General features: G+C 39.7%; 3 protein-coding genes across 5 annotated transcripts; 1 reads left to right on the top strand and 2 right to left on the bottom strand.

Annotated features, from left to right (window-relative positions):
• Positions 1-790: 790 nt before the first annotated feature.
• cdr2a (cerebellar degeneration-related protein 2a) lies at positions 791-9,335 on the bottom strand. The gene is made up of 7 exons (XM_031312299.2): positions 8,979-9,335; positions 6,942-7,054; positions 5,173-5,321; positions 4,873-5,049; positions 2,688-3,002; positions 1,456-1,732; positions 791-1,249 (listed from the first exon to the last, which is right to left on the bottom strand). The coding sequence occupies exons 1-7, from the start codon at positions 9,055-9,057 to the stop codon at positions 977-979; spliced, it is 1,383 nt and encodes a 460-aa protein (XP_031168159.1). The 5' UTR covers positions 9,058-9,335; the 3' UTR covers positions 791-976.
• A 229-nt stretch (positions 9,336-9,564) lies between these two features.
• Positions 9,565-15,383, top strand: mfsd13al (major facilitator superfamily domain containing 13a-like). Its single transcript, XM_031312298.2, has 7 exons — positions 9,565-10,057; positions 11,137-11,451; positions 11,559-11,987; positions 12,231-12,385; positions 12,492-12,575; positions 12,796-12,939; positions 13,748-15,383. Exons 1-7 carry the CDS (start codon positions 9,857-9,859, stop codon positions 13,887-13,889), a joined length of 1,470 nt encoding a protein of 489 aa, XP_031168158.1. The 5' UTR covers positions 9,565-9,856; the 3' UTR covers positions 13,890-15,383.
• si:ch211-139g16.8 (immunoglobulin superfamily member 6) lies at positions 14,809-17,921 on the bottom strand. 3 transcript variants are annotated; one of them, XR_004896213.1, is made up of 7 exons: positions 17,792-17,917; positions 17,271-17,594; positions 17,087-17,184; positions 16,913-16,960; positions 16,552-16,662; positions 16,266-16,416; positions 14,809-16,224 (listed from the first exon to the last, which is right to left on the bottom strand). XR_004896213.1 is itself a non-coding variant. In XM_031312301.2 (6 exons), the coding sequence occupies exons 1-6, from the start codon at positions 17,841-17,843 to the stop codon at positions 16,348-16,350; spliced, it is 708 nt and encodes a 235-aa protein (XP_031168161.1). In that variant the 5' UTR covers positions 17,844-17,921; the 3' UTR covers positions 14,809-16,347. The 3 variants fall into 3 exon arrangements, 2 of the variants coding, with proteins under 2 accessions (XP_031168161.1, XP_031168162.1); XM_031312301.2 differs by having other exon boundaries at positions 14,809-16,422; positions 17,792-17,921; XM_031312302.2 differs by having other exon boundaries at positions 14,809-16,416.
• Between the last annotated feature and the right edge of the window lie 1,495 nt (positions 17,922-19,416).

The raw sequence follows: 19,416 nt of genomic DNA, 5'->3' as shown, positions 1-19,416 counted from the left end.
TGATTCAGTCATAAAAAGTGCAGAGCTGTTGTGTGTCCTACTGGCATAGAGACAGTCGTCAGAAACTGTGCAGACATGAAAACAGAAAGCACAGACGAGTAACAAGTGTTCCAGTGTCCACTGATATTTCTCTAGTGACACGCCAATGACCCTCAATTGGTGAATTGCCAACCTACAAAACCAACTCACATGAGCTGTTAAGCTAATTATCATAAACTCCTGAGACTTAAGTTATTGTATAGCTACAGTTTTTCATCCTATTACAACAATCCGGTTTGAATAAGTCATGCATAAAAGCTATAACAACTTATATAAACACACAAACAATATTCCATGTGTGCATTTCTCTCCCAAGCACCAATTGATTAAGTGGTCAAAGAATTAACATTACATAAGCACTGATTACTGTAGGTGGACATAATGAAATGTACTGGGGATTACATTTCATGTGACAATGAAATTGATTGATACTTTTTATTAGCTGAGGCTCTGATAGTATATATTATTCTAACTATAAATATCTCCCTATATAATAATTCTTTATCATCTATAGTTTTCTGGTTTATTTTTTTTACAAATTTGCTGTTCAACTTTGGAATGCATTCTTACTTTAAATCACACAGCTGCTTCATGTAACATGTATTATAACACATTTTTGATAAGAATTTAGAATTTATTTTATTTAAACAGGGACAATGAAGTTAACATTAACCTTGTATAAGAACAAGGAGAGATGCATTGTACCAGGTTGTAGCACAAGTGCTATTTTCCGCCCGTAGTCCCTTTTAAGGATGTAATAGTAACAGTGCTGACTAAAAAAATCATAGGTGTGTTAAAAAGGTGTGTTAAAATGATAGGAGATGAAAGGATTGCAGCATGTCAAATATATTGCAATTGCAACCTCTAGATATTTTTGTAGCAAAGCAACCTCCAAGTTTCTCCTGTGTCGCAAATCCCAGGATTATGAATAATACAATCATCTGGCAGAGCCCTGGGCATCACGGTCCTTGACTGGACTTCTGTTGTTGGTGAGGTCCTCTTTGGTCTTTTGGATGCAGGTGAAGATCTCCTTGAAGAGAGCCTTGTATTCGGGCTGCTGGTCTTCAAGAACCACTGTCAGATTAGACAGAACGGCTGAGGACCGGCGGCGGGTCCGGAAGCTCCCAAAGGGACTGGTAGATGTCTGGACGGCTTTATGGCTGGGCCCGTCTGCCTGCTGGCACCGCCGCAGCAGCTCGTCATATTTCACCTAGACAACAAACACATATTTTAAGGAAGTGTATACATTTCCTTTTAACTGCTATGTACAATCTACATTACCAGTCAAGGAAAGCATTTTAGAAAACAATCTGAAGATTGAACTTCTGCAACAAACCTAATTGACAAAGAATAAATACTTTTTTTCTGAATATTTTTCTTGCATAAATTGTACCAGACGTGCTATAAATACGCCACCTGCAGTGCGCTGTACTGTGCGTCCACCTCGTTGAGCAGAGAGATGCCCCTCTGTTTCACCGCTTCCGTTCGCCTTATACACAGCTGCTCGTGACCACGCCGAATCTCGTCTGGGTCCGTCGCTCTCAAAACGCTCTCACTGTTACACCTCTGCCAGATGTATCTTCTCTGCTCCTCATCCTTTCCTACCTTCTCCTCCATCTCATCCTGCCCCGGTCTTTCTTCTGAGGCAAAGAATACTGTTTCAGGCAACTGCAGCTGGTCTGGTCTTCTGACACTGGTGGGAGTGGAGGGGACAAAGAGGCTTAAGTCAAGTTTCAAGTATTTTGAGAAATTACACCTGTTATAGGTCTGTATTTGTGCTGCATATCAAATGTATCACCAAGTGTCAGTCATAAAAACGGAGCCAAAATAATTTGACAATCTGAATTTGTAGTTCGTACTAGGGGTGGGAATCTCTTGGCACCTCACGATTCGATTCGATTCCGATTCAGAGGCCAACGATTCGATTCTAAACCGATTATCAATGCATCTCGATGCAACAATTTTTTAATGTACATTTCCATGCGTGATTTAAAAAAATATACATATAAATCGGAGTTTGCTACTCAGAGTTTGCTAATCACTTCCTAGACAAAGCAGCTAGACAAAGCTTAGATTTTGACATATACAATATTTGTCACACACAAGTTTTAATGAAATGTTTTGTCTACTGAGGTTTTTGTTTGGTAGTCGTTCCATGCTTAAGCCTTAAACATGCTTGTGAAAGTCACCTTCTCTCCCAGTAATCTTCCATGTCAGAGGCTCAGTCATGTTTAAAGGTGGAGAATTGGCTTCTTAGAACAGGAAACATGAGGTGGTCAGATGTAATGTGATAAAGTAGATGAACAGCCTATATGTGTTTTGCCTAATTATTTTATGTATGTCTTAATAGATCATGTGTATATATACAAAAAAATGTTTTTCCTTTTGGCCATTTTTGTGTGTTTTTTTCTGCCTAAACTCTAAGTTGTTGTCCATTATCCCATCCTCTTTCAGTCACTCTGTTTTCTGATTTGTACTTGTCTGGAGACAGTAACTTTTAAATAAAAATCAACACATAAAAAAAAAAAATCTTAAATAAAATAAGAATCAGAATCGATAATCGAATCGTTCTAGAGAGAATCGCGATGCATCTAAGAATCGATTATTTTTACCACCCCTAGTTCGTACTGTATATAAGTCAGGCCTACCTGTTGGCGCAGTCAGCACGCCACAGAAGCCGCAGCTGCTCCACTTCGTCCTCCAGCTCCCTCTGCCTGACTCGGCAGCCAGCCAGCACGGCCAGCTGCTGCTCCAGGTCTATGTTCTCCCTGGATGTCAACTCAATCTCACGCTCTGCAGCCTCCCTGCGGCTCCGCTCCACAGCTATCTGGCTCTCAAGGGTCCAGACGGAGCGCTGGAGAGCCGCGTTCTCCTCCTCTGGGTCTTGGCGTCTGTCTCGGTCATAGAAAGAGCACTGCGGTGACCAGAGTCCATCCACACGCAGACCATTGTGGGCTAGATTCCTGAGCCAGGACAGTGAAATGTCAGTAAGTGTGTAACAAAATAGCACTTTCAGAATAAAACAAACACTGAGATCACAATACATGAATACTGTAGTTGCATTTAAGACTATGTTTAGATGGAAACGATCTGAAGAGAAAATGCAAAAGTGGCATTGCGTTCTCACTTTTTATTCCGCATTTAGACGAGCGTTTTGGGGGGGAAATCTGCGTGCATATGGTGACGCAAAAGTGTGTGAAATTCGATGTAGTATGCACACCAGGCGGCTAGGTGGTAGTGTGAAGCACTGCCACACAACACCACCAAGTCCATGCGCCTGCGTAGAACCTTCCTTCTACTTCTCTCCCTAGTAGCGTGAAACCAAAACATGGCGAAGTGAACAACAAAAGCTGACAATTTTGTCTGGACAGACCAAGAGGTGGAGTTGCATGTTTGTCTGATGATGACCGACACAGTCGACCGTGATAAGCCACAGCACAGCGCCCACGGGAGCACTACCAATATCCTGAGCCTCGCAGCCCTTCAGCCGCTGCTTCACCCTCCTCTGCCCCTGCCTCTCACTCTCTCTCTTTCTCTTCATCCGTAACGTTGTAGCCTACTCTGGCTCAAATGAATAGCCTACATATTGTCATCGAACTATAACAACCTTATCCACATTGTCGAAATCATTTAAATATTGAGCCATTACATTGAAAATCTTTTAGATAACAGGAGCCTATAATTTCTGTAGCCTACTCCGTAACAACAGACTACCTGAACGCCTTTTTCTCGTCTCACGTTCACTCTCCACACCGCTGTCTTCAGACTTTTGCGTTTTTAAGCCCCATAAACGCCATCGCCGTCTAAAAACGAAAGGCACATCTGATAAAATATTTTGTTGTTTTCACCCGCGAGCGTTATCGTGTAAACAGGGCGTCAATGTACAAAGAGGTGTAGCCAAGAGTATAATTTTCACTTTTCAAAATCCTCTTTTTGTCCCCTTTCACAGTTTTAGTTTGATTCACTCACTAAAACCTCTATTAATAGTGTCCAGTAGAGTGATTTTTCAAATCCTTTAATTTATGCTTTTAATGCAGTTAAGGAGAATGCTCTTTGTAAAAAAACAAGGTTACTGTATTGGAGTGGTAAGTGTCAGGTCTCTATCAAGGAAACTAAACGTGATTATAGGGTTAATGCATTTATAATGCAGCAATTTAAACAACAAATTGAATGTTTGGTTATATTCATAATATGCTATGTTAGGCCTCTTACTTCATTGTTTCCACTACTGAAACGAAACCTACGCTTTTAGGTGCTGCCATGACACATTTTCTCTATACATAAACAGGCAAACTTTTTCAGGTTAACAAATGTTTTGTTGACCCTCAAACTAGTACATACTAGTAAAGTACATTAAACAAGTGGCATGACACATGGTGAGCTAAAGCAACAGTTGTGTGTATGTATTAGCCCACTGATGACAATGGAGGAGGATTAACTTCCTCCTCCTTTGGATAAGGAGGTCTGGCCTGGCTCTGGCTGACCTGTAGGTGTCCAGTCAGCATACAAAGGGCTGAGTCAGCAATGCACTGAGGGTAAGAGATGATCACACAACAGACGGGTGCTCTTAATATTCAGATGACCTACACTTAATTTCTTTGGTTTCATGTAAAGGTGCAGGTAGGGCAAACATCTATCCACGTTACCCTGGGTATAACAGATACATTTGTGTCAAAATTCCCATGGTAACTACTGTGACTTTACATAATACTGTCTAGATCTACCACGCATTTTCCTTCTGAAAATAGTTCCCGTGTCTCATCCTTTGGTTCTGCTGTTAGCTAATAGCACCGTACAGCAGAACATGTGCAATGACGCACACACATGAAATACCTGTCATGGTGTAAGTCATACAGCTCTTTGATACAGGACACACTCTGTGCTCCGAGGTTGCGGCGTTGCTCTGCCAGCTCTCTTTTGTTTCGCTCTGCCTGGGCAGTCTTTAGCTCCTCCACTTGAGTCTGCAGGTCCTCCATGTAGGTCTGAAGCCCTTCAATGGTCTCTGTTAGACTGAAGGGGAAAGAGGAGAAAGAAGAATGTGGCAGTGAGGTTCTGCACTTAATAAGATATGTGATATATAATTATGTAAAATATAATTTAAAAGCCAAATTCACTGATAACTGGTAGACAGACCTGTGGATCTTCTGCTGGGCCAGGCGACTGTCCTGAACTAGTCTCTGGTTGCCTTGCTCCAGATCCCTGGCAGCCACATCTAGCTGCTCATACACTTTGGCGTGCTGGTCGTTCATCTGACGCAACAGGTCCACCTGCTTGGTCAGGTACTGGAGAACAAGAGAGGAAAATGACAAAGATTTAGCTTGATTTGAGTTTCCGCTTTACTGTATCTTAAATGAATGACGTGTAAAAATCAATTAGTCTGCAAAGGTCAGGTAAAACTGTTGTGTATTCACCATCATCATCGTCTCCAAAGTGAGGGGTGGCTGCTTTTGTCTGTTTGATATAATTGCATACTGAATACTTTTGGGTTTTGAACTGTTGGATGGACAAAATAAGACATTTGAAGATGTTACATTGGGCCCTGGAAAATTGTGTCAGACATTTTTGTATTTTATTTGAACTTATAATGATAGTAATTGTTAGTTGTAGTGCTAAACACGTGTATATAGATTTAATTTCTTGATTCAGATTCATAGGAGAAATACAAACAAAGAGTATAAAGTTCCTATGACACATTATTATCAGGCACTTGATTCTCACACATCAAAAGATCGAAATGCTGAGCAGTAACACCAAGGCCACGCAGGAGGTATTTAAAATCTTCTTTCAAACCGACCCATAGAAAAGAAAGAGAGGCGGTAGCAAGTTATACACCCTTTTACATTTGGTTTTATATCCCAGGCCAATGCATTTTATTACCAAACAGACAAAGGCTTCTTCAGAAGCAAAGAGCTGCCTATTGAGGGCCTTTAAAGGACTCTTAACATGGTGACAGGGAAATGTGTGAGCTATATTGCATGGTGGACAAGAATGCACTCATTGTCTACAAAGATGTTTCTGCAATAGCCCTCTATCTTCTTTCAAATGATTTACTTTTCTCTGATAAAAATTGATGCAACCACTTGTCAAGTGCTGTATCACACACGCATGCACACACACTTGCACGCACGCACGCACACACACGCACAAACAGCTTTAAGACTGTCTTTACTGTAGTGGGTAGGACCAGTGGCAGACACTGCATGAGGATGAGGGTAAGAGAGACGAATGGGGATTACCATATCAAGCTCAATAAATCCTCAAGCCACCGGCTCCTCTAACTGCCGTAAACAAATTAAGGCTCTTATCTTTGTTGGCCTGCAGAATGCCATGTCCTCAAATTCAAATACATCAACACTGGCTGCATATGACTAAAAACCAAATGTCTGAGCACTGAAACATAAGGTGTAATTGATTTTATTTATAAACTTTACCTGAAAAGCAAAATCTATGCTCTAATGTAATAAGGTAGGCTGACACAACTGTAAGAGTTTGATCTAGTATTGATTAAAGTAATATGTGAATAACATTTTGTGGAATAAGAGCAAAAGCTAAATCTTAATTAAGATCTTGGTTACTTGAACAATGTCCAAGTAAAAGGTGGAATTAGCTGGTGAAAGTGTATCTATAATTAGATAGACGAACATCCTGCCAAGAGGCCGCACCAAAGGCTCTCTAGGTCCGTCTTGTCAGGATTAGCTTTTACTCCATCCTATTTAAAGTTGAGACAAATTCACAATGACACCTCCCTTGCAGTGAAAGAGCTTTTCAGATCTCTCAACGTGGACTTCCATAGGAGGATATCCTGTATAAAAACATGCTTTGCATTGTGAAATGGATATGCCTTGCTCACACACTGACACTGTTGGGAGCCTCAAGATAAGTTCCTTCCTAACATTTATCACCTCTATCTCTTGCAGCTGTTCCTGGTTGGTGGAGTACATCTGCTGCAGGGCCTGCTCCAGCTCATGGTTCCTGTCGAGGAGGGTTTTCCCAAGCTCCGCTGCCAAATGGAGATCTGTCAAAACACAGGAAAACATGTAAACACACAAGACACACGACCGTTTCAATGCCCAAACACAGGCAATGGATAGAACTAGACGTGTGTAAAGGGTATACACACACACACACACACACACACACACACACACACACACACACACACACAATTGTCTCACAAATCTGCCACTGGTGAATCACGGAGGAATCTAAGGCATGTCTTGGAATCTCCGTGCAACCCTTCTCCCACTAAATTCTCTTAAAAACTGGATCTTGTCCAGCAACAGTGTTGACTAGTCCTATGAAGTACAGTGAAACGTGTTACGTGGAACTGTTTTAATAACAATGCAATGAAACCAAACATGTTTCACGCAAAAAACAGCGTATGCCCATTGTTTTTCATACTCAAACGGGTCACATGGCAACCAAATTTTACAATTTGTGAAGTGATTACAAAGGTCTGGTCAGTCCATACCAGACCTTTGTAATCACTTCACAAATTGTTAGGCTTAACTCTTTAAATTTCTGTGAGTGATTTTTATGTACGGTATGTGAGATATATGTGTGTTTGTTGTGTTATGGTTGTCTAAGGATACCTAAAATTTCCCTCAGGATGAATAAAGTATCTATTTATCTATCAAATAACAACTTTGAGCCCCACTCTAAAGTGCTTAGAGTGGGTGGCAGAGAGAAGGATGCTGCACAAACTGTTACCCTAAATCTACAAACAGTAAATCAGTTATATTCAGCTTCACTGTGGAATGCTACAGGAAGTCTTTCCTTCCTACTGCCATCACTCTGTATAAAAAGCCGCCTCTGTATCCGGACTGTGGCTCTTCTGCCCAAGGAGCCTACTGTAAGATTTTTTTCCTACAACTAGGACAGATTGCTCACTTGGTCATTTACTTGTACATTCATAATTTAAATTAAACCTAATGTTACTTCATTAGGGCTGCAACTCGCAATTCTTTTAATTACTGATTAATTTGCCCCACAGGCCAAAACCCACTTTTCTTTGATATATGCCAAACAGAAAGTATCAAACCTCACACTTATGTTAATCTTTACAATATTGTTCATTGTTCTCTTGCACTTTTTTAAACGTGCCTATATTCATCTCTTTTTCTCATATCCCCATATTATAACCTCTATATACCTCTACCTGTGAGTATATGTAATGTATACATACATACATACATACATTTTTTCATTTAATTCAATTTTAATATACAGTATGCAAACACATCCAAGACATTGTACATTGCATAATATAGTACTAATGGGAACGATAATTGTACTGTATATTCAATACATTTTAGAGTTAGGTTTTAGTTTCGTCCTAGTTATTGCTTATTAATAATGGCAATATTTATTTCTGACTTCCTGTGACTTGCCTGTTGTAACTGCAATTTATCGTGTGCATTAAAGTAATAAAGTACTCCACTACTACTACTACTACTACTACTACTATTATTCGTACTATTTTGCTATATCTTAAACCCACCTCTGTGGACTTGTCAGCAGCACAAACTCAACATGCATTAAAGGCAAGTATATCAGAAAATAACCAACACAGGACGTGTGACAGCCTCAGGAAACCACCCCATGACTAGTGTGATGATTTAGTCACAAGAGTAGTCTACAGACTTCAATCTCATTTCATCTGTGAGCCCATTTCTTTAGGTTAAGTTAGGGCTTGTGTCATGTCGTCAGTGCAGAGAAAACACATGATCACCAACTAACAAGCAACCAATAGTCCCAAGTTTATTTATTAACTTAGCAAACTTATCACAGCGGATGGGATAATAACTCAGTTACATTATGTTGCTGTCTGTATGCAGCTGTCTATGAAGTAATAACCTACAGTCTATGGTAATAACACATCAGCAGCCCACACAGTCAGACAGGGTTTTAGGGTGCGACCACAGAGCCGAGCAGCTCACCGTGTTCAAGGTCCTGCGGGTCGTACCAAGCCTCTCCATTCTTGTCAAACTCTTCCTCCAGAATCATGTCAGTTAACATCTTACAGCCGCGGGGCGAGTGTGTCAGCGGCTCCACCTGAAGGAAGCCTGACACACAGGTGTGTGTGAGCGTGTGTATGTCTAGCAGCTTGAAGTTGTCCGCCGTCCACCACCATGTGTGGAGAAATGTAAACTACATCCTCCCGGTCGGTGTGCGTGAGGCGTTAAGTCTGTTGTCTACAGCAACGTGGCAAATACACCCCAGCATCCAGCAGGTGGCAGATATAACTATGATATGAGAAAAAATTAGCTTTAAAAATATCTTTATTTTAACCAATTATTCAAATTAAATTGTAATACTATTCTCAATATAAGGCAATTTACCGAAAAGACTAACTGTTAAATATGTTTAAAATGTGTTCGATGTTGTCGTAATGTCCTGCTTCCGCAAACAGACATGTTTGTCGACAAATCACGATGCAGCAAATTGGATCAAGAACGCTTCTGACCAATTAGATGTTTGTATGTCATTTAGAAGCCCTGCCCCACTCCACAGGCACAGAAATGAAATTGAGTTGTGTTTTTTTTTTTAAACACAGCGTCAGTAAACATTTAGTAAGTCTGTTTTACGGAAAGTAACATCATTGCATGTGGACAACATGAACATCTGACAACTGGAACCAGAACAAGCTCAGTAACATTACCGAATGCGTTTTTGATCTGGAATATTGACCAACTTCACTATTTTTGCTATTAGCAGTCATTTTTTAGCAATGCTAAATAACAACAGCGTAACATAGTTAGCGACAACACTTCCTCGTTCCAGCTAGCTAGTTAGACAGGTAACTGCGTTAGCTGTCATGGCTGTGGAGGACAAACCTACCTCCGGAAAAATGATCGTAGTCCGACATCTGATAAACTTTGGGCTCAATCCTGCAGCTGTGGCTTATGCCATGACTACACTGGGATCTGCCATGATAAACAACATATTTAGCTTCTACTATGTCAAACTCTTTCTCAATAAGTACAAGATATCAGAGGGAGCATTTCACCAATCACAAGTGAGTATTTTATCTTGACATATTCTGTATTCAAACCATAGACTGTATATATTATTCATATTATACAGTCTATGATTCAAACGCATATGTAACGTATAATAATTAATAGTAAAACACTGCTGTAGTCAAGAGTTAAAGTGACATTTTCCAGTAGCGTTGAGATCGAAAAGTGGCTGATGGTAGGCCACAAAATAATATTATATTTTTATATATATATATATATATATATATATCATCTGCCAAAAACGGATTGCCTTTCAGCAGAGCGGCAGCCTGTTTTCAGCTTTATTGCCCAGTTCTGTTATGGTGGTCATAGCTGGTGCATACTGGTTGTATTGGCCCTTTAAAAGTATTTCAACAGGTAAAACGTATTGGGTGGGCTATAATCTGTCAAATACAACCCTCATTAATGAAATCAAGTCATTTTGAGGCAGAAACAACCTTTAAGGTAGGAGCTGCAATCACTTTTTGGCAGGTGCTTTTTATGGGTTGCATTACCCCCTTTAAAGGTATTTTATCTGGTAAAAAGTACTAGGTGGGCAATCATTTGTCATATATATAAGCCTCATGAATCAAATAAATAAGGCATACATAACCTGTCAGTGACAAGGTAGAAACTGCAATCATTCGGCCAGTGGAAACAGGGTTGGATTTGGTTATAAATCAAGAACACAGAGAGCAGTTTTTGGCGGACCATCACACCTCTGATCGGTTTATGCCCCTGCATACTATCAGCCTTTTCAATCTCAACGTCATTCATTTTTTGGGACACTTTCCTTTGAAAAAGGACTATAACTTATTATTATTATCACTATTGATTAATTATTGCTGTTTACTATTTTTATGGTTGATCACTAATTGTTTAGTCAATAAAATATCTGGCAATAGTGCTTATTACAATTTCCCAGTATGTGGGGAGATGTCTGGTCAACTATCCAAAACCCAAAGATACTCAATTTACAATTATGTTAATTGGAGAAAAGCAGCAAACCCTCACATATGAGAAGTTGGAACAAGCTACAATAACAGTCTGTTGAGCAATACCTAAAACACTTTAATCAATAATCCTATCTCTGCAGGTGGTGTACATGGTGTGGAATGCAATCAATGACCCCCTCTTTGGCTACATGCAAGATAATTCCAGGGTGCCCTGCTGCTCTCAGCGACGTCTCTCCATCCTGTATGGTGCTCCCCTCTACTCGCTGGCCTTTCTTCTAGCCTGGTTCCCATGGCAGACCTACGCCCCTGGTGACTGGTTGAGCGGCTTGCACTTGATGGTGGCGCTGTGTGCTTTTGACGGCATGCTGACTTTTGTGCTGCTGGCACAGTGTGCATTGTTTGCAGAGATTTCCAGCCACCATCAGAGCCGACTAAGACTTGTAAAGTACAGCCAGGTAAGGACTTTGTATACCAAACACTTCTGCCATCTTTTTTCTGAATGCCCCTAAGCCAACATGGTAACTGCCCATCATTTTCATATTCCCTCCCTTTTATTTCTCAGGTAGCTTCTCTCATTGGTTCCTCCAGTGTCCTCTTCTGTGGTGTGCTGACCAGAAACATGGAAGACTTTGCGTCCTTCCAAGCCTTCACAGTGCTGATCGCTATCTTGAGCTGTGGCTGCATGCTCTACACGGGCCTCCACAGTGAGAGCCGCTTTGATAACAAAGGTCCTGATTTAGATGCAGATGATGCTGATGACCAGACATCCCATCAATCAGCATTTTCCTTCTCCATGTTAAAATCTTTGACGTGGCAAATTATGAGCAACAGGGACTTCCAGCTTTTTGTGTTCATGAACTTCTTCCAGGTTTTTATGTTAGCTTTCTTCAATAATTTTACCATGATATTTGCTGAGCATCTGATTCCTCCAGATGTGCTTCCATCACTGGCCAAGAGCATTATGTACGGAGCGGGATTCATCTGTCCACAGGTATTGTCCCTCAGTGGCTTGTGTCCTTTTGTTCTCCCATTATCTCAAACAACCATACTGACTGTTACTTACAACATAGAGCATGAATACAGTGCTTTTTGGCAGCCCGCTCTCAAACTCATTCAGATGTCAGAGCTCTGTAAAAGCACCCAAATGTACCAATGAGAAAATGCTTGATGCACTATTTTATAATATGCTACTTTGTGTTTATGTGTAGTTCCTGAACCCTTGTTTCCATCCCAGCTGTTAGTATTGAGCTGTCAGAGTCAGCTCCACACTCTTGGCTACTACAGGATCATCCTCTTCACCTTCTACACGGAGGCTGCAATGGCAGCTATCATGCTCATACTCGGTCCTCAGCACTACTATATCCTGGCATTTTTCCTCACCGTTAACATGTAAGAGGTTAAATGACTAGTAACTTTCTTTCACTTATTTATATTCACACCATATAACCACTCCACTTTGACTGAATTATACCTTCACTCTCTATCTTCTATGAAGGATCATAATCCAAGCAGCCTTCAGTCTTTTTGGCTTGCCTTTGGCTGACATCATTGACACAGACTTGCAGAAGTACAAGCGCAGGTAAAACAAATATGATTAGCAGCATATTTCCACAAACTCAGTCATTCCTCACATACAAATATACAGCACTTCTCCATCGGAAAAAGAACATCAATGCCAAATATACAGATGTATCTAACGAAGTTGTGTTTTTATTAATTTATAATCAAACATATTGCTGTTATTTGACAGGTGATATAGTATTTGAACCTGTTTTCTCCTCCCCCTACCCCTTCTGCAGTTCCCCTCTTTCGTCCATGGTGTTTGGGACGAATGCACTGTTCACTAAGCCGGCTCAGTCGCTGGCACCTATGATAGTTCTCAATATCCTCAACCAGTTTGGATATGAACAGCTGAAAGACGCAGGAAGGGATTCAAATCCAAGGTACAGTGTTTCTTGCTTTTTCTCGAATTAAAGGTCAAAACTTGATGTTGGGATTTAATGTAAGATTGGTATGAATAATTCATTGATCAGTATAATCGGCAACTATTAAAATCCAAGACACAATAGTTTTAATTCAATATCAAGCAATTTTTGTTTTCTGCCCTATATATGAAAAGTAAACACTGCAATCTGAGGGAAAATAATAATATTATAAGAGGTCCAGCTACAGACAATTTATGTAGATAAGCATTTGTATTGAAGTAGATGCAAAATGCCATAGTGATGACTTTAGCTTTAACAGCAGCAAAGTTGAATGCTTACACAGAAATCCCCTAAAAGCTCAGAAACCTTTAAGTAACAACCGTGTTCCTTTATCCCCACCAAGTTTATCATCAACTAAATACATTCACAATGTATTCACAATTCACAATCACTGCTTAAGAGTGATATAGATATAGAGTAATATAATTTCATGAATGCAGAGCCAATTAAATATTTGCTTTTGGAGTCAGATAGTTGCCATGCAGTATATGTTGTGTGTGGGCTGAAGACTTGAATGTGCAATCTGATAAACAATAACAGGCATTTGTTAGAAATGCGTAAAGAAGGTCTGACATTCACTTTGCTTAAAAACATTAAACACTTGTTTTTATTATAAACAATCTGCCTAACGTGCTCAGGTTGTTACATTTACAGTTGCATATTATTGTCATAACAGTGTGCAGCAAGCGAAATGGTGACACCTAAATCACTGCAGTTAGAAATGAATGCATGTTGTGTCTGTAACAAAATTCCTCCTTGTTTGCAGCGCTTCGGAGAGCCTCCACAGTGTCATGTTCTATTTGGTGTGTGTGGTGCCCATGTGTGTCGCTGGTCTGCAAGCCCTTGCGTGGAGGCCGTTTTCCATGCGCAGCAGTCACACAGTTGACATAAAGTACGTTGACGGCTAACTTCAATATTTTCAGCATTCAAAGTGAGCTGGTTGATATTTCTTCAGCTGGGATTTGGGAAAATTCGTTATTGATTAAGTATGAGATTATGTTAAAAGTAATGTGTAAATATCTTTTTCAAGTCACTGATTGTCACTGTCACTGCCTGAACTGTTGTTTGTTCTTAATGGAGGAACTGTACTTGTAAAATGAATGTAAATGGAAAGGTTGCTACAGAAATTGTTGAGTGGCATCTTGAAACAGTCAACTGGCAGTTGAAATTAGGAGTGGGTGTCTTCCATTAAAAATAAGATCCAATAAAAATAGTGTTAGCAGCTAAATGTTATAGCTCTTGAACCAAGACAGAAGCTGAACATTAAATGGCTACTTACTGTAGACTGACTACCTCTTCTGTAGAAGCACAGTTACACCATATGGAATCAGAAAGCGAGATACAAAAATGTAAAGAGCATTAATTTGGATTTTTTTTTATAATGGACTTTCACATTCCATGGTCGATTTTGGTTAAGGGCATTGTGGTATTGTATGTACTATCAAAAAAGACGTGTATTTTTTTGTCAACATATTCTGTTATATCCATCTGAATTGTGGATAGTAGAGAAAGACTAAAAGCACTGTAAGAACCCTGTTTACACTATATTTTGCTGTTGGGATTTCAGTTTTTTCCCCTGGGCCCCAGGTTGGTTGACAGGCGCCTAATTGAAATCTAATTCCAATCATCATTAAAGTAAATAATAGGCTGAGCTTCGTTTTACCTGAAGAAACAAGGTGAAAAATATCACAAATATTTGATTTGATTTTGATTTCACTTTTATTGTCAAAATGTTTTTCTCAAATGTGTCTTACGTCCCAAGATGTACACTGTTTCACATACATAACAAAACACAACATTTAACCAAACAAAACAAATACGAATAACTGGCTGCAGTGCAGTAAATGCCATCATCTTTATTGTACACATGGGCAAAATTACCAATTGCAGCTTACATTCCAGCCATGCTCCAGAATGCAGTAAATCAAGGTGATGCTTTTACAGCATCTACAACTGTTGGGCCTTTTACAGACACTTTCACTGTGACTTATAACCAGTATTTGAGTAACATTAGAGCTTCAGTGGTTTCAGTCAAAACATGGCTCACACCATTTAAGCTTAAAGGGACTATACTCGATATTCAGAAAACAAATTGGTTTGGGATTGCCTCCACACAGCTCTCAGACTACAAAGAACAGAGAAGGTCAGATTGAAACACACACAGAGGGAGTGTGACTTCCTTCTCTGCTCAGGATGCCATTACTCCACTATATCTTTACATAGCAAATATTTGTTTTTCTGCTATATTAATGTTCTGAATATTGAGTACAGCCCCTTTTTAAATATGGGAGATTGGAGGCAGAAAGGGAAGAATGCACACAGACTCTGAACAAAGGATGTTTAAGTGAATAGTATGAGTCAAAAAAAAGTCATATCACAGCCTATAATGTGTAAAAAAAAAACATGTAAAGATCCACTGTGACTTTATAAAGTAAATTTTAATGTTAACTGGTTGGATTATTTATGTTGGTATTTGCAGTGAACAAATATATATAGAAGTCATTGTACAGAATATGACACAGCAAAATGCCTCACAAACATGTGGTTGTTGAGATATTGCCTTACTGTAAGTTGATGATGATTTTTTTTAGAGCAAACTCTACTCCAGCACCAAAAATACAACCTTCTGCTTTGTTTACCATAAACTTTACTGCATTATATGTAAAGGCATCTGTAATGTGTCTTTTATGTCATTACATTGTTTATAATGATCAACTTATTATGAAATTATATTTGAATGTTACATTTTCTGTTATACTCCAAGGTTTTTGATTACATTTGATTAGTTTGTACACAACTATGCCCAGAATGTTGATACAAGTTTGTGCTTTCCTTATTTGTGGAGAAAAGCGTTAGTCAATAATTAGATAATCTTGATATATTATCAAAATATTATATTGAATCCTCTCAAGGGAATTGACAGTGTCTTCTAACAGTCTTATTTGCTCATTTGTGTTTCCTGAATTATTTGTGCTTCTTTCTACTCTCTATTCCTGAAAGTACAATTCACAAGTTATTTTTTCTATCCTGTAGCTTTCTAATATCCCAAATATATGGAAGAAACGAAATCGGTGGATTAAAATGATGTGACTTGGCTACATTTCTGTATTGGATTGGATTTTCTCTTCTTTTTTTTCTGGGTCAACACTAGTGTGGTTTTACAATCGACATAATGTAGATAAAACTGCAAACACCTGAACAGAGTGCTGTCTGTCTATCACTGCTGAAACTGAAAAACTCAGGCCCTTTGTTGTGGTTGTTATGTCTCACTTCATGAGAAATGGTAAGCAAGCAAATTACTAACTTGCAGTCTTTGATGATGTGCTCATCTCCTCTGTCACATAACAACGTCCACCATCAGGTGTTTCATGGCAGTGGAATTTTTACATTTTGATAGACGTCATCAGTTGAGCTCTTGAACTCTGTGCTTGCAGCCTGCAACAACATTCAATTCTATGTGAAAATGATGTTAAAAATAGATACATGCTGTAACACAAGCTATGCAGAAGTTCCATGCTCACTCAATCTGTCTGACTAAATCTAGCCAGAACATGCTACAACAAGATTTACCTCAGCTTGAGAACGGTTTCTGCCCACAGTTTTTTTGCCTTTGTCCAAGTTCCGTCTGCTGTACATTTCTTGTAGCACGTCATGGAATTGTGCTTTTTTAGTTGGATTATTCTGTTCGGAAAGTTCAGAAGAAATTTGTTATGAAACAGAGCTATTTGGAGATTTCTATTTTATGGGTGTGTTAACAAAAGCCAGTTAGCAAATGCTTTGTCATTTGTGGTGTTGTAAGAGCCTTTTCCTGCCCAGTAATTCACAGAGGCCTTGGTTCCTGTTCCTATTTTTTGCTTCGGTTGGATTTTCCCCATTTAGGAAACATTATCAAACACAAACTGAAACAGACAAACATACACTTATCTACAACCTTGTCAGTTTTGCACTTCTTTCTGCAGATGCTCATATTGCAACCATGCTAGAACAGAGAGGAACAGGTACATTTCACATCAATACATTTTCAGTTTTCAGTCTTGTTTTTATAAACTCTGAAAGATCTTACAATATGCATAACATTTAAAATAAATATGTCGAAGTAATTTACCTTCTTTAGAATAAGTGTCACTACTGCCAAGCTGTAGATGGCCAAGAGGACAAATGATACCCACAGAAGAATGGGCCTCGCCATTGTTTTAATTTGTTCTAAAAAACAAAACAAAAGCTCTGTCCCAATCCATCTCAATCAACACATAAACATATATGCCTCACCTTCAAAATCAGACTCTTACCCCTCACTACAAGAGTTGTACCCAACCCTACATGCTGGGCGCCGGCTGTTGGGGGTCCACTCGATACTGCAGCACAGTAGTAGATCCCACTGTCATTAGCATCAAGTGACTTGATGTTTAAAGATGCTCCGTCCAGGCTGTACTTGAGAGAATTGCTATTCAGGTTGAGATGAAGGTGGAAGTTTTCTTTGAAAATAAACCACTGATAACGCAGGTCTCTGGCTGAACAATGTGAACTGCAATTGACAACAGCAGTTTGTCCTGTTTTCCGCCAGATCATCTTGTTAGGCTGTAATAAGCAGCTCTCTTCTTTTTTCATACTCTCTGGAATGGATAAACAGAGAAATTGAATGGATAGCCTATAACATTCAGTAGCCCAAAAAGCATCAGAAAACACCCTGAGCTACTGTTGAACAGAAGCTACTATGGATAATTTATATTTCATAAGTGGAAAAATTAATTCCCTGAAAATCTTATTCCTTAAATAACTAATTTATATAATGCTAACAAAGACATATTACCTGTTACTGGAAGGTAGGTGAGCAGAAGAGAAAACCAAAACAACCGATCCATGTCTGAGGCTTGACAGCTTGTGAATGATCTCGTTATTCCTCACATGAGGCTTTCTAAATGGGTGACAACACGGGAAGTGGGTATATTGCACTTCCTCAACACTTAGTTCCTTCTTATTTTCCTGTCTTTCGCAGCTGAATGGTAACACTGGATTTTTACAAACATGACAACATGAAAACAATGGCATTTATAATATCAAGTGCAAATAGATTTAACACTGAATACTGAAAGATTGTGTGTCATTATAAAGGGAAACCACAAGTAGCCTCATCTGCCTGTTTATGCCTTATATGAACCACATTTTCTGTATGATGTGTACCAGGGGCGATTCTAAAGGTCGTGACACACCAACCAGACGGCCGACCCTCGGCAGAAAAGGCAGTTGGACTGATCAGTCTCCCCGAGTTGGTCAAAAAAGTGCCTCGGAACACATACGTCTCCATAACGTATAACGTATAGCAGGCGGCGCTAATCTGTATTGTTGCCCAAAAATGAAAACTGGCAGCTGATTGGACGAACATGTCACGTGGGTCTGGTTTCTCCGGAAATTCAAAGACAGACTGTCATGGCGGCTTGTTCAGAATACGATCTCATATTGTACTAAAATAGATCACCGAAATGTGTTTCTGAAAACATTTTAAGCGAGAAATAGGCCATGCAGTTGCTGAATCTGTCTTCATTTCAGATCGACAAAGGTCAGTTTAAAAGATTTTCGTCAGATTTTGAGAGACTCTAGTCACGCTCATCCCGCTCCTCGTTTCCAGGTTAGCACTCAATCAGATGGGTCATTTGAGTCCGACTGCCGGCAGTGCCCGCCTTCCGATTCAACGTGAAATCGGCCAAAATGAAGGCCGACGGCCCCTCGGACGGATGACGGCACGGAACACACCGAACAGACTCAAGTCACTGACCTCGCCAGACTGTCCAACGGCCGATTATCGGCTTGGTGTGTCTCGGGCTTAAGATCAGACCTTTAGGGGGGCTCAGCCACTATTAACACTATGATGGAACTAAACCTGACACTTTATAAGTCACAGTAATAACGACCAATTTGACACAATGTTCTAACATTCAGCAATTTTTGTTGCTTACGTTTCAATTTGGGTTCTAATCTGCGCCATGAAATTACCAACTTCTTCTCTGGGGACTACGAACGTTAAACTTCACATCCGCATTCCTGCTCTCCCTCTGACAGATTAGATAGAGACTCAGCCAAAGGCGGGAGTCTGGCACAACCACCTCCGATTAGCCAAAACTATGTTTCTGTTAACCCTTTCCTTGACGGGGTTACAGGTACATAGCATTGGCGAGAGCAACACAGGATATTAAACCTGTTTCAAGCCCTCTGAACCTGTAATTGTTTGTCCTCTGTCACTAACAGACAAGTTAGCAAACTCTTAACTTGAAGCACTTTTTTTTTATTATTATAATTTTTAGGGGGGCTGAGATGAAATTGAGGGGGTCTTGAGCCCCCCTAAAAAGGGTCTAAAATCGCCAATGACGTGTACTATCATCTCCGTGCATTGACAATATTGGCGCAATCTAGGAAAGAAGGATTACACCTTCATCATTC

Source organism: Sander lucioperca, chromosome 21 (genome assembly GCF_008315115.2).
Source record: "Sander lucioperca isolate FBNREF2018 chromosome 21, SLUC_FBN_1.2, whole genome shotgun sequence".
NCBI lineage: Eukaryota > Metazoa > Chordata > Actinopteri > Perciformes > Percidae > Sander > Sander lucioperca.
The sequence above is the reverse complement of the archived record's forward strand: the minus strand, read 5'-3'. Positions and strand labels throughout refer to the sequence as shown.

Coding starts and splice junctions, on each gene's coding strand:
- si:ch211-139g16.8 (XM_031312301.2), bottom strand. CDS start 17,843: ATGGATCGGTTGTTTTGGTTTTCTCTTCTGCTCACCTACCTTCCAGTA. Junction 16,961..17,086: donor TGACACTTATTCTAAAGAAG/GTAAATTACTTC, acceptor TCTCTGTTCTAG/CATGGTTGCAATATGAGCAT. Junction 16,423..16,551: donor GAAACCGTTCTCAAGCTGAG/GTAAATCTTGTT, acceptor AATTGAATGTTG/TTGCAGGCTGCAAGCACAGA.
- cdr2a (XM_031312299.2), bottom strand. CDS start 9,057: ATGTTAACTGACATGATTCTGGAGGAAGAGTTTGACAAGAATGGAGAG. Junction 5,050..5,172: donor GCCCAGCAGAAGATCCACAG/GTCTGTCTACCA, acceptor TTTCCCCTTCAG/TCTAACAGAGACCATTGAAG. Junction 3,003..4,872: donor TATGACTTACACCATGACAG/GTATTTCATGTG, acceptor GTCCTGGCTCAG/GAATCTAGCCCACAATGGTC.
- mfsd13al (XM_031312298.2), top strand. CDS start 9,857: ATGGCTGTGGAGGACAAACCTACCTCCGGAAAAATGATCGTAGTCCGA. Junction 11,988..12,230: donor CGGGATTCATCTGTCCACAG/GTATTGTCCCTC, acceptor TTTCCATCCCAG/CTGTTAGTATTGAGCTGTCA. Junction 12,386..12,491: donor TTTTTCCTCACCGTTAACAT/GTAAGAGGTTAA, acceptor TCTTCTATGAAG/GATCATAATCCAAGCAGCCT.